The sequence below is a fragment of the Rhipicephalus microplus genome, chromosome 4 (assembly GCF_043290135.1).
Source record: "Rhipicephalus microplus isolate Deutch F79 chromosome 4, USDA_Rmic, whole genome shotgun sequence".
NCBI classification, from domain to species: Eukaryota; Metazoa; Arthropoda; class Arachnida; order Ixodida; family Ixodidae; genus Rhipicephalus; species Rhipicephalus microplus.
Window position 1 is genome coordinate 29,822,059 of NC_134703.1, and position 21,203 is coordinate 29,843,261.

A 21,203-nucleotide genomic window follows, 5' to 3' on the forward strand; every position below is an offset into this window, starting at 1 on the left:
CTGCTGAAATTTCGACCAGCTGGTGTTCCTACAGGTGCGCATAAATCTAAGCGCGACAGGGATCAAACCCATGACTTTCGGGTCAGCAGGTGAGCAGCCCACTGTACCAGTACGGCGGCTGTTTCTATTTAGGTCGACTCTCCCGTTGTGTAGCTCGGCACAAGTTATCCAGATTAACCTTCACGGCTTTGTGCGGTATGCCCCAAATGCCCACTACATGTGCCTGCAGAAAACCGGAAGGCACTTCAATGCACGAGGATTTTTGTCGGTGTGCCAAAAAAAGCTGCTGCGTCGACACCGGAAACACCCGTCACTTCAAACGCTCTCACGCCGTTTCGCCTCCCCAAATGCTGCGCTTTTTCATCGCAATTTTGTTCGACACACATCATCTGCTCCTATATAAGCAGGGTGGTTCTAATGTCGAAGCGAATGCGCGGTTTAGCCAGGTTGTGTTCACTGGATGTGTCCACTGGATGTGTCCATTGGATGTGTCCACGTAGGATGTGTCCACTGGTGCGTGACACGTGACGACGATCGAGCAGCGTCTAAATTGGGTGTCATGATTTACTAAGAGTAAATGTTTTATTTCAGTCATTACTCACAAACCTTGTTTCTATACATTTATATAGGATCGTCGTGGCTTGATACTTAAGTAAGCTGGCGCAGAACATGACACTCCAGAATCATCACAGTTTGCACATCTTCGACCGTATTCTCTCGACCCATCTCCGCGACTGCGGCCACCCCCTCTTCTTTCCCGGGAGGATGGTACAGCGTTGTCTGCGTCTGGGCGAAGCCTTCACCAATGCCTACTCATTTAAGATTGGAATGGCTGACAGCATGTAGTGCAATGACTCTGCCGTCGATGATACTATTGAACACATTTCGTGTTACCGTCCAGCATACACAAACGAGATGCATCATCTCAGCACACTTCTAAATCAACTGAACGGAATTGATTTGACAGTCGAGAAGGTAATGGGCCCATGGCGCTGTCCATCCCAGTTCCGAAAGGCAACGAAAGCGCCGTTGTGCTTCCTCAAGGACACATTTCCGATTCATCATTTGTCATGCGAAACGTGCAACTGTTGCACGTCTGCCGGGTCAGTGACTTTTTTCTGCTCCTCTATAACCTTCCTTCCCCTTTCCCCGTGCAGGGTAGCCTACCGGGCACAGCCCTGGTTAACCTTCCCGCCTTTCTCCTTCTTAGATGCGAAGTATCTTATGGTCGAGCTCAGTCCGTTGTGACCACCCTTACTGGACATGCACGCCCCTCTTTCTATCTCTTCTCCTACGCTCCCCCTCTCTCGCCTCGCAAAGCTGACGCAGGCAGCATCAGCTAAACAAGGCACAGAGATGAAGAGAAAGAAAAACAAAAACAAGACATTCAAGGGAAACAAAAAAAAAAAGCCTCCTAGCTCCGCCCTTTCGGCAGGCTTGGCCCCTGTGTTACGAAGGTACAGTAATTTTTTTTGCCAACGTATATGTAGAGCGCTTTTATAAAAAAATGTATTGACCATTATAAGTTACGCTCGAAGTCACGAATTACAACGTGACAAAGAAAATAACAAACGACAAGTGATTCGCTCAAATGAGAAATGTGCTCTAAATATAATAAAAGTGATATAGTTAAATTAAAAATACGTGGTACATCAAAAAGGGGCCCGGAAAGTCTAAAGGTACTTTGCCTGGCGTCTCAAGAAAAACCTTAAAAATCGTTTTGTTTCTTTTTCTTTTCACCTTCGTAATCACACAAGACATCTTGAAAGTTGTAGCACTGTATGCACGGCGCTTCTCTCCATTCACCTTTCGTGCTTTTTAAAACGCTAATACATTGCCAACTTGCCCAAATGGAAGTTCTCTATGGTACGTTGATTTGAGCGAGTCGGTTCACTTTTGCAGTGTATGCAAACAACGCGAACGGTGAGGACGAAAGAAGCACGCACGTCAGGACTAGCACTGAACTTCTAACTAAGGTTTACACCTTAAACGAAAAATCACATATTGCCTGCGAATAAAGTATGCATACACATGTGATACCAAAAGACGCAAAGGCCATCTTATGAAGTGTGTTTCACGTGTTTCAAGTAAAAAAAAGAACGTTTCAGCGGAGGACTTTTTGTTCTGTTTGTGCGCGTAAAATTTATATTTGCCAGTGCAGGATATAGTTTGGAGTTAAAAACCTTTAAGTTGCTGTAAAAAGTGCGTTTAAAGTGCGTTAAAGTGCTGTAAAAAGCACTTTAGTGAGGCTTCGAGTATGCACGGCACGAACGAGACCTGTCGCGAGCGTTGTTATTACATTCGTGTGCATGGCCGGCTCCTCGTCAACTCCACGGAAAGCGTACCGCTGGATGCGTAGTCTGGAAACCGAGACTACACAGCGCTCGAAGTGTCTAGGTTGTTCAGGCCGGGGTGCTTACGTGTTGGGCTAACAAAGCAAGCTGCGCCTGCTCAAATTAGATCTGCTATACATGCTATATGCAGTATGAGAGCAGTTGCATGTGCATACACTTCCGCCGTGCACGTGTGACTATGCGTCGTTCTCGAGAATCATTATCTCTCTAAACAAAACAGTATCCAGACCATTGTTCATCATTAATTTAAGGAGTTACCAAAACCCATGCGACGGTACGCTTTTGAACTGCGGTGCTCCACAAAAGCAACTATGCCGAGTCGTGATGACAGTGATCGATAGCATGCAGTGGTCTCGATGCACGTGCGGTGCTGCGTTAACTCGTGTTCACCCGAGTTTCTTTCTATTTTTTTTGTTTAGTCTTGGGCGACGGCGTAAGCTCATGTATTCGTTCAACCAAACACACTCAGTACCAACTGCCTGTCTGGAAAATGCATTAGTGCTACCCATTCTCCTCTTCTATAGTCGTCGTGCTCCAGACATTCAAGTGTGCACTATTGGAAACAAACCATGCTTCTTTGCATAGGTGCTGCTTAATTTAATTACAGCAGACTGCCGGAAATTGTACTCTAAGCGATAAGAAGCGACGTTTTAAACACACGCAGGCGCACACACACACACACACACACACACACACACACACACACACACACACACACACACACACACACACACACACACACACACACACACACACACACACACACACACACACACACACACACACACACACACACACACACACACACACACACACACACACACACACACACACACACACACACACACACACACACACACACACACACACACACACACACACACACACACACACACACACACACACACACACACACACACACACACACACACACACACACACACACACACACACACACACACACACACACACACACACACACACACACACACACACACACACACACACACACACACACACACACACACACACACACACACACACACACACACACACACACACACACACACACACACACACACACACACACACACACACGCACGCACGCACACGCGCACACATGTGTATTTGTCAGATAGATCCTCTGTGAGAACGATAACAACGGAAGCGTTTATTTCGACAGTTCCGGCCAAAATCTGGTCTTCGTCAGGGAAAGAGTTGAGAATAATTCCTGACGAAGGCCAGGCACTGGCCGAAACGGCCGGAATAAACGCTTCCGTTGTTACCGTTCTCACAGAGGATCTACTTGACTATTTGCAACGCTACGGCCACTTTAACAACAGTGCCTGCCCCTCTCTCTCCCTCCCCCTCCTTATTACCCCTCTCTCTTCATATATATATATATATATATATATATATATATATATATATATATATATATATATATATATATATATATATATATCGCTTCTTTTCACCTGTTCTTCAGCATCAACACGTTCAGCCTTTCTTTTTCTATTAGATATGTACGTACGTAACCATAAGCGCCACCAGCCACATGAAACAGACAATGAAGTCAAGGAGCGTATAGGATGTGTCATGAGGATTTCATAACTGTCATGCAAATTTTATGACATAAATGAGAAGTGATTAAAGCTGACGAAAGAACCGACCAACGGTATTTAAACCTACAAGCAGCGGCTAAGTATTGTTCGTATGCCTTCCTTGGCTAAAGCTAAGGAAGGCATGCCTGTTCGTTTCACAGCTGACCCGCACATCGCCGGATCGAATCGCAGCCGGCCCAGCCGTGTTTTCAAAGGAGCCGAAACTTATCTAGGCCCGTGTACTCAAATTAATGTGCACGTTAAATGCAACCCCAGATGGTCTAAGTTTCCGGAGCCCTTCGCTTCGGCGTCTCCCATAACCATATTATATTTTGGGGTATTAGACACCGAGAAGTATTATTCTCTGTTGCTTTCATTATGTTGTATCTAACAAATAGACGGATACTTGATCTATTGCCCCTGTTCGTTCTTCGAGACACCACGGCTTCATTAAGGCAAGTCACGCGAACTTTTTGGAATCGACGTATGCCAAGCAGAACGGTCTTCTGTCGGGCAGAAGCAACTATACATGCCGGAACAGTGTGTGCGATATTGCGGTGCGTTATCAGAAAACCATTATTCCTTACTACATATTTGTTTTTCATGGACAATGTGGTTACAAGCAATATTTGATCAGTTCACGCTATGCTGCATGATGCATTTCTGCCTTTTCTTTTTTTTTTTCGTCATCGAAAGATGCACAAGCCCCAATGTCTGCTGCAATTATACCGCCAAATTCGCTACGATTTGTCTCATCAAATAGCAGATTTCACTATGACAACGATGATGCTGCTGCTGCTGCCGCCGAGCCGAGCTTGACGGCCCACCGCATTTCGCAGGTATACAAGCTAAAGAAAGGCTTCCGAAGTCAACGTTTCCTCTTGCTTGTTCACAAGGCTTAGGCGAATCAAAACGAAACACAGTAGCTTTTCAGCAAGGTCGAAAGGGGAAAAAATTTTGAAGGATATTGGGCAGTAGAGTTTAGAAATTTAGTCCTCGTAAATGCTTCGACCAAAGAAAGTTTGAGTCTTTCTAACTACAGTGGAAGTCGAGAGGTAAAAAAAAAATAAGTAGCGAAGGCTAGAAGACTGCACCGGAATGTGGAGGCCGACGTAACGTGGTGGAGACTATATATCGTAGCGAAACAGAGGGCTCGGTTGTTCGTTTTTGTTTACGCTTGGCAGCTTGCGCTGCTCGCTACGCCGTTTTATTCCCGATCCAGCGGTGGAGTATACTGTGGCATTGAACAGACCTCACTTCATCACTTGCTCGATCCATCGCCATGAAGCCGGTAGAGCGAGAGCGGTCTGCACACATTTACATTCTGTGGAATGAATGCCTCTCTGCGGTTTGGGTTGTGGCTATAGCAGGACTACGTGACTGTGTTCGCTTCTCCTGTATGCAGCGGGATGCTATATGACGACCTATATATATACAGAATCGGTAAAACCGTGAACTATGCAGCTCTAACGATTCCAATTCTATTCAAAATCTTGCAGCTCTGCATTGTTATTTCTTGCATGAGTGATTGCTGATTGACCAGCGTGTGCACGGTCGCCGAACTAAGCTGCGTAATTTTTACTTGACCAAATAGCCACGTGCATATTATACATATCTAGTAGCTTACACCAGCTTTAGGATCAACAGCTTTCAGTCGATTTATTGAGGCGCTGCCAGTAGCGGGCAGGAAGTGGGAGCTTATCAGGGTGGTGAGAATAAAAAACTAAAAACAGGGAGCGCAGCAGTTGTTTCCGTATTCTATGATGCAATTATTTTTTTTCTTAAGTTGCTGGCACGTGGACATTATCATGTAAGGCAGGTGTTTTTTTTTTCTGGGCTTTATTGCTTCAGTGCGGCAGCTTCGGTAAAAAAAAAAAAATCGGAGCATATCTACGGAGCGAATGATGATGAGTGGGGCGAAGCGTCTGTAAGTCCGTCCGCGCTTCCGTCTGTGCGTCCATACGTCCATCCGTCCATCCGTCCTTCCTTCTGTCCGCACATCCGCTAATCTAGTGAACACTCCAGGTACCGCCATCTAGCATATTTTCATCATATATTGGTCATATAGAAGTACCGCCATTCAGCGGACATTCCAAGGACTAAACGAGAGGTGGCTACCTACTACTACTACTACATACATCGCGTACGCACGGCCCACGGCTTAAGAAGCTTCGCCCCTAAAGACCTATATACTTATTCGCTCTGTCACATAATCACGTGGCGTCCAGGCTACCGAAAGCTGTACATAAACGAGTGAAAAATATCACAGTTAAAGTAAATTAATTGAGTATTGCGGTAAAAAAAGGTGTATAGATCAGACACCAATCGATGGTCTAGTGATGAGTGAAATTGTTAGAGAAAACTAAGTAGACTACACTAACTCGTGTACAGCGACAAAAAGAAAAAGCTCCAGCGACAGCACGTGCTCACGAGTTTTCTCCCTAAATTATGGCACGTTAATTACCTAATGTTGATGAGTGAAAAACAATAAATGTGAAATTAGGGTGTCAAAGTATTATGTTCATTAGCAAACCTTGGACGTCGGCATGAAATACATGTTAATAGAGCTACACCGGAGGGCTAGCCTTCGAGTCCTTTCAGGCGAATCCACGAAGGGCGCTGCGAGATTCACACTGCTGCGCATTAGGAAATAAAGTTCCGTCATCGCAACGCATAACCAAGAAAGTGAGAAGCACCTTCTTAGCTTAATCAGCAACTTCTAATTCACGCTTGTAAGAAATCAAACACACCGGTGGCACGTCTGATTAAAAGGTTCGTCTAAATTCGCGGGGAAAACATCACATGATGATGATTAATAAACGGCCTTTCCGCCGGTGGGAGGGAGGTTATCAAGGCGCTTGAGAAATCCCTCTTCACTTGGCGAGGTTGACGACCGTTGGCTTTCGGGGATGTCCGTGAGAAAGATTCCGCGGCTCACAGGCCTCTCGTGGTGAGTCGGACGTCAGTGACACTACAATCGCCGTATATAGTAGGTGCTTTGTTGGTTTGTGTGTTATGTTTTCTGTTTGTGTTCTATATTCACTTTCTCCGAGTGCTGTATTGGCATTATGTTTGGATCAATTGTCTTATTACGAGTTATTTATTAGATGTGGCTGGCGATCTAGCCATGATGTGAAAGCCGTTATTGAATGTGCACTGGTTCATTTTTATGACCACGTGTACCGTGCCTGTGTGTTCCATGAGTGCAGCGTCTTCAGACCTCCCCCCCCCCCCTTTTTATTTTTTTTCATGCCATTCATTGCATTGCAACGTTCGGGCTATTTCCTTCAGATCTGTTTCCTTCATTATAAAATATTCAATAGTTGACGGGCATGGCGGCCACATTTTGGTGGAGGCGAAACCTTGAGGCCCACGTATTTATACTGAGCTGGACGTTAACAAACTCCAGGCCGCCGAAATTGCCGGTTATATTCCTCCTCTACGGCGTCCCTCAGAAAAATACAGCAGTTTTTTTCACGTTAAACTCCAACAATTAAGCCTCTAGTTCTGCGGTTTAGTGTTACCCATCCATTTAATGACCCCAGTTCTTCTGATATCGTGTCTGCTTCATACCATCCATACGTTAAACTTCCACCAATGACTAATTATTGCTTCCACTCGTTTTGATTCCCAGGGCCTCTGAAACTTGCGAACCTTCTTTATGCCTTGTTGGTAAAATATTCTGACATAGATGTGCAGATGAATGGACCATGAGGAAATTCCTTGTGTTCCATCAAGCTGCAGCTCTTTTTCTTTTTCTCATCATCATCATCATCATCATCATCATCATCATCATCATCATCATCATCATCATCATCATCATCATCATCATCATCCATGATTCTCGTATTCTCTCTTCATTCCTTCCATTTTGCGCGGATTTCTTTCTGCCAGTGCGTTCTTGCTCACTTTATTATATCTATTTTTCTGAACACTGTCTGTATTGTATTGTTTATATTCGTTTTACTTTTGCGGACGGCTGCACAAAGATCTTATGATTGTTTCTGGGAACGTTAATTAGATTATTTTTATTGATTGATTGATTGATTGAATAATAATTGGCCTAGTGCCTTGTCTACCATTGTTAAATTTTTTTCGTATAAAAAGCTAAAACGCGGATTCACAGCCCAACTTACCGCGCCTTAAAACTGAGTACTGTTAATGTTACACGCTGCTTTTTTTTACTTTTTCTTCCTTTCTGCCACATATTTTTCCAGCCGTATTTTACTTTTCGTGGACTATTCAGTCCCTAAAACCCGAGGATTCACGTAGGCTATTGCCCAAGTACACTCTAGGTTGAATATATTCACATTCGTTTGACACATGCTGCTACGCGGTGTTAGAGTTACTGTATACGCTACCTTTAGGTCGCATATAGGTAGGTAGCTATAGGTAGCTACATAAAGATAGCATATACAGTAACTCTACGTGGTGCCATGCAGCAGCGCCACCTATCGATGGCGTATTGGACCACCATGAACGAGCGAGGTCCTTGCCACTCGATGTACGGCGCTATAGTAGGAGACCGATGACAGCTCGAAGGTGAAAGTTGTAAATATATAGTGGCACAACAAGGTATACGTAATTTTATGGCATTAAAATAAAAAAGTCGTTGAAGGTGGTGACCTTACCAATGCGTGCGAGCAAGGCTAGTCAGAATGGCAGATCGTCATCACCATCACTATTGCCTAACTATGACCACTGCAGGGCAAATGCCTCTCCCATGTTCCACCAATCATCCCGGCTTTGTTCTTTCTGCTGCCACTTTATGCCTGAAAACTTCAATGGCAGAACACGCAGGAGATGCTGGGAGGTGTGCGCTGCACGTACCGAACAAATTATCGATTACGCAACTCCGAGAAAAGGAACCACTGAGCAAGCAACTAATGTAACTATAAAGACGAAGCTATCATTGTGGCTGGTTGGTACAGCTTCACGACTATTCGCACAGCTAGGAACTTGACGAAAGGACACATACAGATTGATGCTCTTAATGATTCATTTCTATGCCGGACAGGTCGTTGTGTACGATACAAAAAAAAAAGAAGACAAAAAAAGTGAAGAAAAACTAACGAACAGCAAAAACAAAACAAGTACCTGTTGCACATCTATTCAACTCGTCACAGTTCATAATAAACACTTGCAAAGCAATTATGTAGTGGAGCAATCAGGTTATTGTTGCTCCGCAGTTAAAAAACATTTTGTTTTGTTATAGGATGGTTGAAAGGTATAAATTGAGGTGCATTGAAGCTCACTGTCTGTGGGACGCATATGTTTCAGGAAACCTGAATGTCAATAATAATGCTTGTAGTATTCTAAATATTTATGGCCTCCCTAATTTCAATACTTTGGTAGTCCTGGGCTCTTTCTTTCTTTCTTCTTTCTTTCTTTCTTTCTTTCTTTCTTTCTTTCTTTCTTTCTTTCTTTCTTTCTTTCTTTCTTTCTTTCTTTCTTTCTTTCTTTCTTTCTTTCTTTCTTTCTTTCGCTTGTTCTTTCTTTCTTTCTCTTGTTCTTTCTTTCTTTCTTTCGTTTGTTCTTTCTTTCTTTCTTTCGTTTGTTCTTTCTTTCTTTCTTTCGTTTGTTCTTTCTTTCTTTCGCGTGTTCTTTCTTTCGTTCGTTCTTTCTTTTTTTCTTTCTTTCTCTCTTTCAAGCGCAACTGCACATGTGCTTGTGGGCATTACAAAGTTAAACCGGAAGCTTTCATTTTCTATATGCCAACATAATCGACAGTGCTACCGGAGGAATGAAGATCAGTTCTTCGAGTGGCCACTCGCCGATTCCTCAAGGGCAGTTGATTTACAGGTTTTGAGGGCTACGTTACTGCCAGCAGGCATAACTACGTCGAATGTTTCCTCTTGCCGCCGCTACTGCCAACGACCTCGTGTTTCTGGGGGTAACAAACGAATTCTCCTCTATAGCTGGCAAAATTATGCAGAGCAAAACATTAGTATCTCATTCGCCGTGCCGTCCTTGAAACGTATGTCGTGTGGTATGTAATCTTGTCGGGCATGCATAAAAATAAAATCAAAGGTGCTTGTTTACTAGTAGAGTGCTTCGTGTTGGCCAAGGAACCTTGGTAGAGAGACACAATATATTTATTTCTCACGCCACGCTCCTCACTGCACTAAAAGCGTGCAGCGTCAATGAAGCTATGCGACCGGAGTTATAATTGGAGGACAAATTCGCCGTGCTTTCCGCATTTCGACAGCGGTTGGCCGCTGTCCCAACGACTGCATCGTAATTGCTTGGTGACCACGCTTCGTGTGCCAGTGACTTGACCTTCGTAACGGTTGAGCACACTAAGAGAAATCTAAATTAATCTTTTCGGCCCCAAGTAAACACGCAGCTAACGCACATTTGAGAGTATGGCACCTGATTTGTAGACATCACCTGCGAGTTACACATTTTTGCGTGGTTTAGAGCCGCTTAAAAAAGAGAGAGAGGGAAAAGGACAAGCGTTTTCTTCACGCATATTTTTTTTTTAACTTTAACGCCTGCGTACATTGGTAGCTCTCCCTGGATTGGTGTGGTTTGGCAAACTATGCTTGGGCTTTTTCGCCCCTATAGTGTTGGTTTTGCGTGCAGCAATCCTGTGTACTCTGGAATTTCGAAAATGATGCGGGCTCTTGGAGTGAACACAAGCGCGAGCATGTAGCGCCACTTCTCACACGGCGGCAGTTCAAGCTAACTAGGTAAGCTAGCTGCGGCTAATCCACAAGACACTCGTGCGCTATGAGGCGCAAACAACTTTACAGGGGTTGATATCACACCACAGTATTCGCGAGATTATGTGTTATTGACGCCTTTCAGCTATCTTGGAAAAAAAAAACTAATGCCAAATTCACCCTCAGACATTCGCACGAGTTCACCGAGCTCTCATTTTGCATAACTCGGAGGAAAGCAAGCGAGGAGGAGCTGGCTGTTAGAATCAGCCACGGCGAAAGCGAATTCCTGCGCTCGAAGCAAGCTTGCGCCTGTCCTCGTCTCTCTCTTCCCGCGTGCTGTGCTTAGTTGCGCCCTCACGATGGTTTCTATGTAAGACAAAACGCGTTGCTCCCAACAAATGTTGCCAACTGTAGGCCGTGAACCGTGCGTATGCGAATGCCAGTTGCCTGCAGGGTCGCCGCCTTGGAAACTCCTCTCTTGCCCACCGGCAGAGTTCAGGAACCTGCGAACCTATAGCGAAACGCTCCACTCTCCTTTTGTGCCGTCAGCACGAAGGCCAAGTCTGCCCTCGTTGCCACTGTCGGGGACACGTGGTATCGGGTTTCTTTTTTTCATTGGCTAGGGCTGCGCGCGGTGCCTGTTTCGTACTTACAGCTTCACTTTTTTCATGCGCACGCATTAACTGCCACCGTTGGGACGAAGCCAAAGAAGTGTAGAAATAATTGCGCTTCCGATGCCTCGAGTCTGACCGATCGAACGCGCGTACGCACCATTTCGCGACCACTTTCGGAGTGATTTCTTGTTTTCATTCTTCGTCACGTGGTGTCTGCGACCACAGCGTCGACTGCTCGGGTCGTCGGAAGGACCGGTGCGCTGAGAGAAGACTTGTTTTGCCCGTCGAACTTGGGACATGCGTCGCCAAGACGAACGCCACGTGGATCGTCGCGTGGGCCCCTGCTTTCGATGAAATCGGTCGCAGCAGTGTCGTCGTCGTTATCTGTGCGTGATTGGGATGGTGTCCGGTGACACGGTTCCCTCGATGGCGTCCTGCCGATTGTCCGACACATTGGCTTCTACTTTCTGCACCGTTGAAGCAGCCAGCTACTCGAATGGTCCGTATATGCAGTTACCTTATCTCTACCGAAATGTGTGTACGCGTTCGTCATCTGTTTCTGTTTGTAGACAAGCGCTCACTCGGTGCCTAATTGTTGAATTGCTCATTTCTTCCCCAAAAAGCTTAGCCTTTTTTTCTGCCTTTGTATATAACCTCATCTCTAAAGGGCACATCACGCCCACGATTTGTTTTAATTCTATTTTAGAGTTATATATTGCGTATTAATTCGCGTGATTCTTTGGAATTATCGTTATTCCTCATAACATCTTAAGGCTTAATTCCGTATATAAATAGACAAGCAGGGATCCCACGCTTCTAGCAGTTTCATTTTATCTCGTTGGTTAAGCTTTCTATTTCTATCGACATTGTCGATGTCCACAGTTCGCAGTAATTTTTTCCTCCCCTTTATTTTATCTACACATTTATTATAGCTACTACACTACAGCTAAAACAACGAAAAAAAGCAACGACAAAAAAAAACACGAATTTTATGCTTTTTTTGGCTTAACCATCTGTTGGTTTCATTTGTTTTGGCCTATCGAGATGTGCTGAGTTTCATAAACCGGCGAACTGTCCTGGCCACCAGTTTATAGACGACTCTTCTTTTTCATGCTTTCAGTTTTGCCACGGGTTAGTCAATATTTTTCTTTGCTTTTCTATATTTTAACTTACATTTTCTCTCCTCCTATCTTCATTTCCCTTCTCCTGCCTAGTCTCGATAGAGCATATGCAGGCATTGTGTCCATCCGCCTGGTGGTCTAGTGGCTAAGGTACACAGCTGCTGACCCGCAGGTCGCGGGATCGAATCCCGGGCGCGGCGATGGCATTTTCAATGGAGGCGAAAATGTTCGAGGCCCGTGTGGTTAGATTTAGGGGCCTGTTAAAAAAAACCTTAGGTGGTCGAAATTTCCGGAGCCCTCCACTAGAGCATCTGTAGGGATACTATCGTGGTTATGGGATGTTCAATCCCAACAATTATTATTATTATAAGGCGTTTCGCCTCTCTAGAAGGGTGGCTGTCAGCCTGATCTGCCCCTCTTTTCTCTGTGCGTTTGTGCACATATGATAATAATAATAATAATAATAATAATAATAATAATAATAATAATAATAATAATAATAATAATAATAATAATAATAATAATAATAATAATAATGATAATAATAATAATATACTTTTTCTGATTTTGTTTTAAAAGGAAACGAGTATTTGAAGTGATTTCACTTCTAGCGTCCTCTGAGACACTTACATGGTTATCCCGGTGGATTGGCCATGAATGAGGAAAGCAGTTGGCTCAAGTGCTATCGCGTCGTCGAGATGTCCTTCATGGTTGTGGTGTTCGCAATACGGCCGTCTTTTTTTTTTTTCTTAGATAATAATTACTGTTCATGTTTCTCTCTAGCTCGCTCGTCATTTTTCGCTCGCACTTTTCGCGCTCTCCTAAGTGGCCGGTCATGGCGAAAAACACTTTCGAAGGCGATGCTGTTTAGGAAAACTCTCGATCACGTGACGATGCAAAATGTCGTGGCCGAAGCTCGGTTTGTTTTCTACTGAAATAATGGTATTTAACGTGTTTGATCGGCTTCGAATGTTCTCCCATGCATAAAGTTGGAACCTAAGTGCTAACGCAAACTTCCGTGTAATGAAGAAGTGAATGAATGGGTAAGCCATGCACTGAAGAGATAGGCGGTGTTACAGTTCACTGTGACAGAAAGTAATGTGGGAGGACTAACAGCAGAATTTGCCGCCAGTGAAATACGAACCTGCAACCTCGGCTTCACATGTGCTGTGCAATGTCGGTTGAAGTATACTGGGTTGTTGTATACATTCAAGGAATGTGTTTAAAATTCTTTTAAAAAATGGGAATATATGATACTATCACTTACTGCCTTCCTAAATGCATTTTTCTGTATCCGTAGGCGTCGTAAGATAGTAAAAGATATAATTTGGGACAGTAAATAGAAAAGTTAAATTCATTTCTAATTACTCGAGAGACGGACGGACGGACGGACGAACGGACGGACGGACGGATGGACGGACGGATTGATGGATGGATTGGCAGGCGTACGGGCCGAATGACGGATGGACGACTTTATTTTGTCCTAAGAAACGCTACTCTTTTAGAGCAACGTCGCAGGCCACTCCAACATAGGAACCGGGAGGCCTAGCCTCACCGCCGCATCGTGGGCTTCCTAGACAGCCCGTAGTTGTGGTAGTAACTCAGAACATCGTAAGGCAGAGTCCCAATCCTCTTCTGTGAGCTGACTTGGGCCCCGTAGCGGGGGGCACCACCAGAGTATATGTCGGATGTCACCAACCTCACCACAAACAGGGCAAGTAGAGTCAAAAGCCTCTGAGGAGACTATGCCGAGGAAAGATAGACTTGCATAGGACCTGGTCTGGAGCATTCTAAACGTGCTGGCCTAAGGTCTAGACAACTTGCCGTGCGGTGGAGGAGAAAGAGGAACACTTTAATGATACGCTGGAGATGTTTGCCTGGCTTTTCGCTTGACATGCTGTTTTAGGCTATGACAAATGGGAGAGCTGAAAGAAACTCAACGGCTGTCACCAATAAATTTCGTTTATTTTCGTTGCCCCACAATTATTACTTGAGTCCACTTTTTTATACACGTATCAAAGCTGACACGGGTTCTTTGCATGCAGAACTTCAATTGCCCCATTCGAAGTAGACACGTAATTCTACTAATTAAAAACTGATTGATTTGATTTTCTGAATGACTGTCTGAAATGATATATTAACCATCTTAGTGTGCCTGCCGCTACAGAAAATGTAATTCGCACAGCTGCGATCTAATATCGAATTTTCCTTATTTTTGTGGATTATGTAAATATTTCTTGAGACAACCGGTATATACGTCTATGTATGCGGCTCTAGGAGTTTCGAAAGAATAAGTGAACAAAGAATGCGCTGGGGGCGACATTTCCGCAAGTGAACCTGTAGTTCTTCTCAACTTCTGTGTTGGTTCGGAATGTTAGCCAACCTTAGTTAGGGCAGCGAGTGTGTGACATATTTACCAGATGGTGTCACGAATAGCGTAAGCTTCTAACAACTGCCTAATTTAACCCTCGCATGGTATACCTAACACCATCCAACATGTCGAAGTAGGTAAAGATAGTGCATATGATGGACAGTTGAACAACAGATGAATCCGTGTTCTTGACGCTAATTCCAACTTGGCCAATGCCGATAGACCATGACAAAGGAAGCAGACATGTACACACACAGAAAATCCTTAACATGCAGTGCACATACAAATCGGTTCATTGCCATTTTCTACGCTTTCTGATGCCTGTCCTGATGTAAAGTTTAAGAGTACGTTGGAAACCACCTTCCTGGAATTTTGCATGTAGCGACAATGGAAAAACTTCATTTCTACAAACTATCATTTGATGTAGTTTGCTGAATCACTAGCCCAAATATACAGCTGTCACGTTAAGAAACCCTCCCAAAAAAGCAGTCATAAAAAGTTATTGGATATTGTCATAGTTTTTTTTTCTGCTGTTGTTCACTGCTGTGTGATGTACCCTAGCTACAAAAGAGCGCTTTCGTGTCTCTAACATTGAACAATACTATAAGAGGTATATTGTTTAAAAAAAACGAATAATGCTAACTCTATACCTTCTTTCGTACTTGTGAGCTTTCTCAGTGACTCGTAAACTTTTTAGCAAAAACGTCATTTTGCCGATTAGTTACTGATTGTTAGTGCCAAATTTGGTAAAATTAAAGCAACCTGTTTGTCTTTAAACGTTGTTTTATTTTTGAAGAAAAGGGGAATAATAATTTTTCATCAAAATCTTTAGTAGTAATGGGGAATTAGTAAGTAGTTTTAAATCTATACTGGCAAAGGAAACTTTGCTCCACCGTGTGAAAAACGCTGCTATAGGCCACAAGTTAGGTTTCCATATGTAAAGGATAATTTAGAGTTATCAAAATTAGTGTGCATGTATTAGCTCAGCAGGATTAACTTAGCACATTTTGCTGACATCAAATTTTTTGTCTGGCCCGGTTCACAGGCTCGGCAAACATCTGCAGAGATACAGCCCAAACATGCATCGATCGAGAGAACGGACTACGCAATTTGGAAAGCATCCGCGTTGCATGGAAGAACCTCAGCTACGCGGTGAAAACTGGAAAACGTAAGTTACCTATTTTGCCTTGGTTAGCTACTCTTGGTCGCATTTGCATGCACAGCAGGCGAATAATAAAAAAAGTGTTTTTAGCATCACCCAGCCGCCTTTTCCACATCGCCCTAAATAACTAAGGGCTTTTCCCTTTTCTGCTTTTATAACTAGTAGGGCTACGAATGCGTTTTTGAAGCACCTATCGCAGAATATATCACGGGATCGCGAAGCACAAAAACGGCATTTTATAACATCCACATTAAAGTGTGATGACCATGTATCTGGTGTGCGCATTTGTGCACATTACATGTTGTGGAATACGACGGATACTATCTGAGGTCGACTATTCAATGTTTCATCTCTCTCGGTCCATCATCAAATTATTTTACTGAATTTTATGAACGACTTTTCGTGTATTCGAACAAGGGGTGACTTATCTGTTGCTGTGTTGTATTCAGTTAATGTTACCATAAACCTAACGTGGAGCCGTTTTTCAACCCGTGTAAGCAGTTCTCCCCACGTGCTATGGACTTTCGCAATCCTTCACTTGGTGTCGCCGGTCGCCTTCCATGAAAGCAGCTTGATGAATGAACGTTGCGATGGCTCCCAAGCTCATGTTGTTCCCACAAGGTCAAAAGACGTTGCACCAGCATAATCGTGGGGCGTCTACGCTCTGATTCCTGATGTAATGGAGAAGCCTGTGTGCGTGCGAGTATTTGGACCCATCTTCCTTCTGATAATAATGTGGTAGGCATCATTATAACATCATTATACAGTCATCGAAAATCGAGTATGTGCAATACGCAATCGAGAAGTTATGGCGTTGTCAATAATCGTCATTGTTGGAAACGCAGAAAAACTCAAAACCAGGGTTATTGCACTGAATCTCACCATTTCATCTTTTTTTTTTTTGTGTCCAGTACTGTTTGAATAATAGGTATACTGCTGCTCCAAAATTTTGTCGCTGCCCTATGCATATTCCGTTGATTTGTCATCGTATTGACCTTGCTTAGCGATGCTACATTGTCAATCTTCATTAGTGTAGAGGAATGACATTTTCTTGTTTTTAAACTACGCTCTTTTCAGGCCTAAAATCTCTAGTGGACAACTTGAGCGGCGAGGCTTTGCCGGGTACACTCACGGCCATTATGGGTCCTTCCGGTGCCGGCAAGACGACGCTGTTAAACCTTCTCACTGGGTTTTAGTAAGTGTCGCCAGGCTGTTTGACTTGTATTTGTTAAAACCCATTCAGGTGCAACCACAACAAATTTGACAAAGACAACTCACTTAATATGAAATGCCCGCAGCAGCCGATGTCGAAAATTTTGAAGTTTTTCAATAATGTAAAATGAAGTGACACATTGCTTTTCAAATACACCAGCATAGTTCGATTGACTTCAGATTATATTTGTGGGGTTTAACGTCCCAAAACCACCATATGATTATGAGAGACGCCGTAGTGGAGGGCTCCGGAAATTTCGACCACCTGGAGTTCTTTAACGTGCGCCCAAATCTGAACACACGGGCCTACAGCATTTCCGCCTCCATCGGAAATGCAGCCGCCGCAGCCGGGATTCGAACCCGCGACTTGCGGGTCAGCAGCCGAGTACCTTAGCCACTAGACCATCGCGGTGGGGCGCGATTGACTTCATGCGCAAACAAGTTTGGGAAATATTTCTTCGTATGAACACCAAGAATTGGCTGGTGAATTCGCTAGCAGATTCTATTTTACGAAGCAACCCACCGCGGGGATTTATAGTTATTTTGCTGAGATGCTAACCCGAAGGTTGCGGGACCGAATCCTGGACGTGGTTGCCGCAATTCGATGGTGGCGAAATCATTAAAGCTCCTGTACTCACTTTCTTTTAATTTGGGTGCACGTTAAAAAACACCAGCTGGTCAAAATTTCTGGTGCTCTGTGCTACAGATAAGCATATCATGGTTGGGAACGTAAAACTGCAATAATCAATATTAAATTATTATTCCATGTACCAGTGGTTACATTACATCGCCAGAATTGTTACATTTTGTGCCATTGCTTTTTTTAGTCTTGATAAACAGCAAAAAATTACGTATGAACTGTGTGGGTTTTCATACGGTGTTGTGTGACCACCTTGACGTAATGGTTGGATTTAGTGCAGCGACGTGAGATTTCGACGCGTTGAGGAGAGTTATGTTCAGTTGAAGTTTCTAGAACGTGTGTCAGCCACTTCAGCGGCCGGCATTGGTTCGGTGGCCAGAATTTCTTCCGTGCAGGAAAACGTCGTCGTTACGGTGTATACCGAGCTGCAACTTCTAAATGATTGCGCATGCCGATGAGATTGTCAGGTCACCGTTGGATACTGGTTGTAGATGAATAAATATTGCGCAACTGCCAAGCGCTGACCTTGTGGAGTGTTGGGCATCGAGGAATCGGAGGTTCGTGTGACTGGCTTTCGAAATCCAGCTCTGAGCGTATACCCTTGAAGGACGGGACGCTCCTCGCGGGTCACGGTGTATCTCTGATTCTCTCGACATTTTCGTTCCTGTGTGAGTATGGTCACGTATCAATAAAGCAAGTGTGGTCACGTATTCAACATATTTGCTGAGTGACACAATCAGCGCTGCAAAACTCAAACAAACAAAAAAAAACAGGGCTGACACAGGCAAAGTGCTTTGTCTGTGGGGCCCCTGTTTTTTGCCTTTTATTTTATTTATTTATTTATTTTCAGATTTACTGCCAGCCTTTGAAAAAGGCCTTTGGCAGGAGCGGACAGAACAAATAAAAGAATGCGAGAACATCCGCAAATACGTCCACAAAGCAACCGCAACAATGAGCGGGAACAAAAATAAAAATAAAAATATACAATTACGCAATCAACAAAGTGACAGCAGGTACTATCAACAACTTGTTTGGTACCAAGCCAGACCTACACTGGTAGAAACAATTAATAATATACAAGACATGACTGGAAAGAGCAGGAGAAATCTGGATTCTACAAGAGGACACTGTAATTAGTAACACCACCGAGGTGCACCGCTAAAACAAAGCAGAGTTACAATGTGACACACTCAACAACAACAACAATCATTCAGCATGGTCCTATACAGGCCCCTATAAACTAGCTCTTCTGAAAGTAATAACAGTTTCTTTGTGTCAAAGACGTACAATCACACATGAACTTTTGCTTTTTTTTTAAACAAGACGCAAAGGAGTATGTAGCCTATTCGACGAAGGAATGATCAGTTGGTGCAAGGCTGCGCAGTTCAAAGCTATTCAGACGCGCTGATGTCACTTCCTTCCAATAGCCACAAAGAAACGACTCACTGCAGTGAGAATGAAGGGAATATATTGCTACGAGCGATATGTCGCAATGGCGTATCCAGTGGTGGGGAGGGATTTAGCCCCATTGTCCTGATACTTTTCAACTCTGCTTGTCTGTATATGTACATGTAGAAATACAAAAAAAAACACACTCTAAAATGCAGAAAAGGTACTGACCTGTCCTCTGATCCCCAACACACACATACACCTAAGAAAAATATTTCGCTATGCCCTACATATAAAAAAAAACTAAGATTTTGAGTCGCACTTGCTGCTCACTGTCAGATACAAACTGAACTGCAGTCTCACTATTCTGGAGACTACTGAGTGATTTGACGGCTCGTTTTTGGTTCTTTATATGGTAACAAAACTGTGTTACCGCAAGCTTGTTCTTTGGTTGGACAAGTTCTTTGTGGTCATTTTCAATGATGCATTGTAACGACATGGAATTTCTTTGTCTCGGATATAGACGTATCTTATGACAACAATATTTCTGAAAACACAAATCCACGACCTAGTTCCCAAAGCTGCCGTGACTTTTCGCCAGTTGATAGCCACCTTCGCGGAAATGTCCGACATGAAGACTGGCTAGAATGTTTTGTTACAATACTGTTTAGCGTAAAAGGTAACTACTGAAAAAGTTAGGAAACTGCAAAAACATTGCACCCCCCCGCGACGTCTTAAGTGAATTACGCTCTCACGTTTTAATGCACATGCATACCCCATAATGTGGACGGGGGGATAGTCGTGGTGGTAGCTCAGTTGGTTGAGCGTCGACCTCGTCATTCGAACGTTGCAGAGTCGGTCCCTGCCCACGGCAAGTTATCTTTCCGTGCTCATCCCCTTTTTTCACAATTACATTAAAATAGCTCAATAATATCCTCTCCTGGGCATAATTGTCTGTCGGTCCTCATTAAAATTGCGTCTTAAATGATTCCGTGTTTATCAAGAGAAGTAAACAATTTTTCTTTTTTGAATGCAGCGACAAGGGTTACAAAGGTGAAGTCCAAATTAATGGTTGCGTGCGCGACCAATCGTTATTCAACAAGCAGAGCTGCTACGTCATGCAGGATGACCGTCTACTACCTGCTCTCACCGTTTACGAGGCCATCTCTATGAGTGTGCAGCTGCGCATGCCTACGTCGTCGCCGACAGCCAAAGAGGAAATGGTACGACTCCTCACCATCCAGCGTTCATAACCTGCTGCTCTGTTTAGTCACCGGACTGTTGGTGATAATGGGTGCTTATGTTGTGCACACTTCGTGTCATTGATTCAGCTTATACCGCTTGAGCGATTTGGCGGTAATACTTGGCTTGCTGGCAACGCTTTTTTTTTTCCTCGCAGTATCGGGTTTACTTATACATTCGCTATACTCGAAATGGCCATCCTGAAAAGCGAAACGCTTCCTTAAAAGGGTATCTCGATGAAAAGATGGTGGGGGATACAAAAAACCACATCATGGCGTGGCGCGTAAGGTGTGCGTTCATTGGGTCCTTGCAGAGTTCAACATATTGTAAAAAAAAACGGCGTTCGTCTGAATCGGTCGAAAGTGACGTAACCACCACAATCTCGGCGGCGTTCACGTGACTGATAATGTTTTTATTTCACGAGTTTTCTTAAGTGAATACGCACAGTTTATAGAAAACATGTGCGTAAGATGGCAAAGCAGCATCCACCGCTTCTTTAAGCACGCAGCCAATTTCATGAAACTACCTCAAAAAAAAAAATTCCTTCTAGGGGAATGAGTTTCCTTAACGCATGTTATAATGCGTGGCATAAGTTTAGAATTACGCCAGGCATCCGGACATGTGGATTGCGCAACGTGTGGGTGTTTTAAACACCCACCCATTACGAAGCGCTCAATTAAAGTATTCAATCATCAGCTCCAAAATCGTCAGCAAAGGGAACTGCCGCGCATGTTCGCGGGCTGCTTTGCTTTACAGACGCTTAGCACGTGGGCTTTTCGCTGATTCTAAAACCGAAAGATTGTGGCGTATTGGACTCATCGCAGCTGTA

At 43.9% G+C, this 21,203-nt stretch overlaps 1 protein-coding gene across 3 annotated transcripts in view; it reads left to right on the plus strand.

Annotated features, from left to right (window-relative positions):
• LOC119171587 (ATP-binding cassette sub-family G member 1-like) overlaps positions 1-21,203 on the plus strand; it is a 73,172-nt gene that overhangs the window by 31,845 nt on the left and 20,124 nt on the right. Inside the window, exons 1-4 of one of the 3 annotated variants that reach the window (XM_075892414.1) lie at positions 11,301-11,736; positions 15,775-15,897; positions 16,969-17,086; positions 20,169-20,355. In XM_075892414.1, coding sequence (XP_075748529.1) covers positions 11,637-11,736; positions 15,775-15,897; positions 16,969-17,086; positions 20,169-20,355 — 528 coding nt within the window. In that variant the 5' untranslated portion in view covers positions 11,301-11,636. Of the gene's footprint in view, positions 1-11,300; positions 11,737-15,774; positions 15,898-16,968; positions 17,087-20,168; positions 20,356-21,203 lie in introns of those variants that run through there. The other 2 variants (XM_037422364.2, XM_075892413.1) reach the window with 2 other exon arrangements.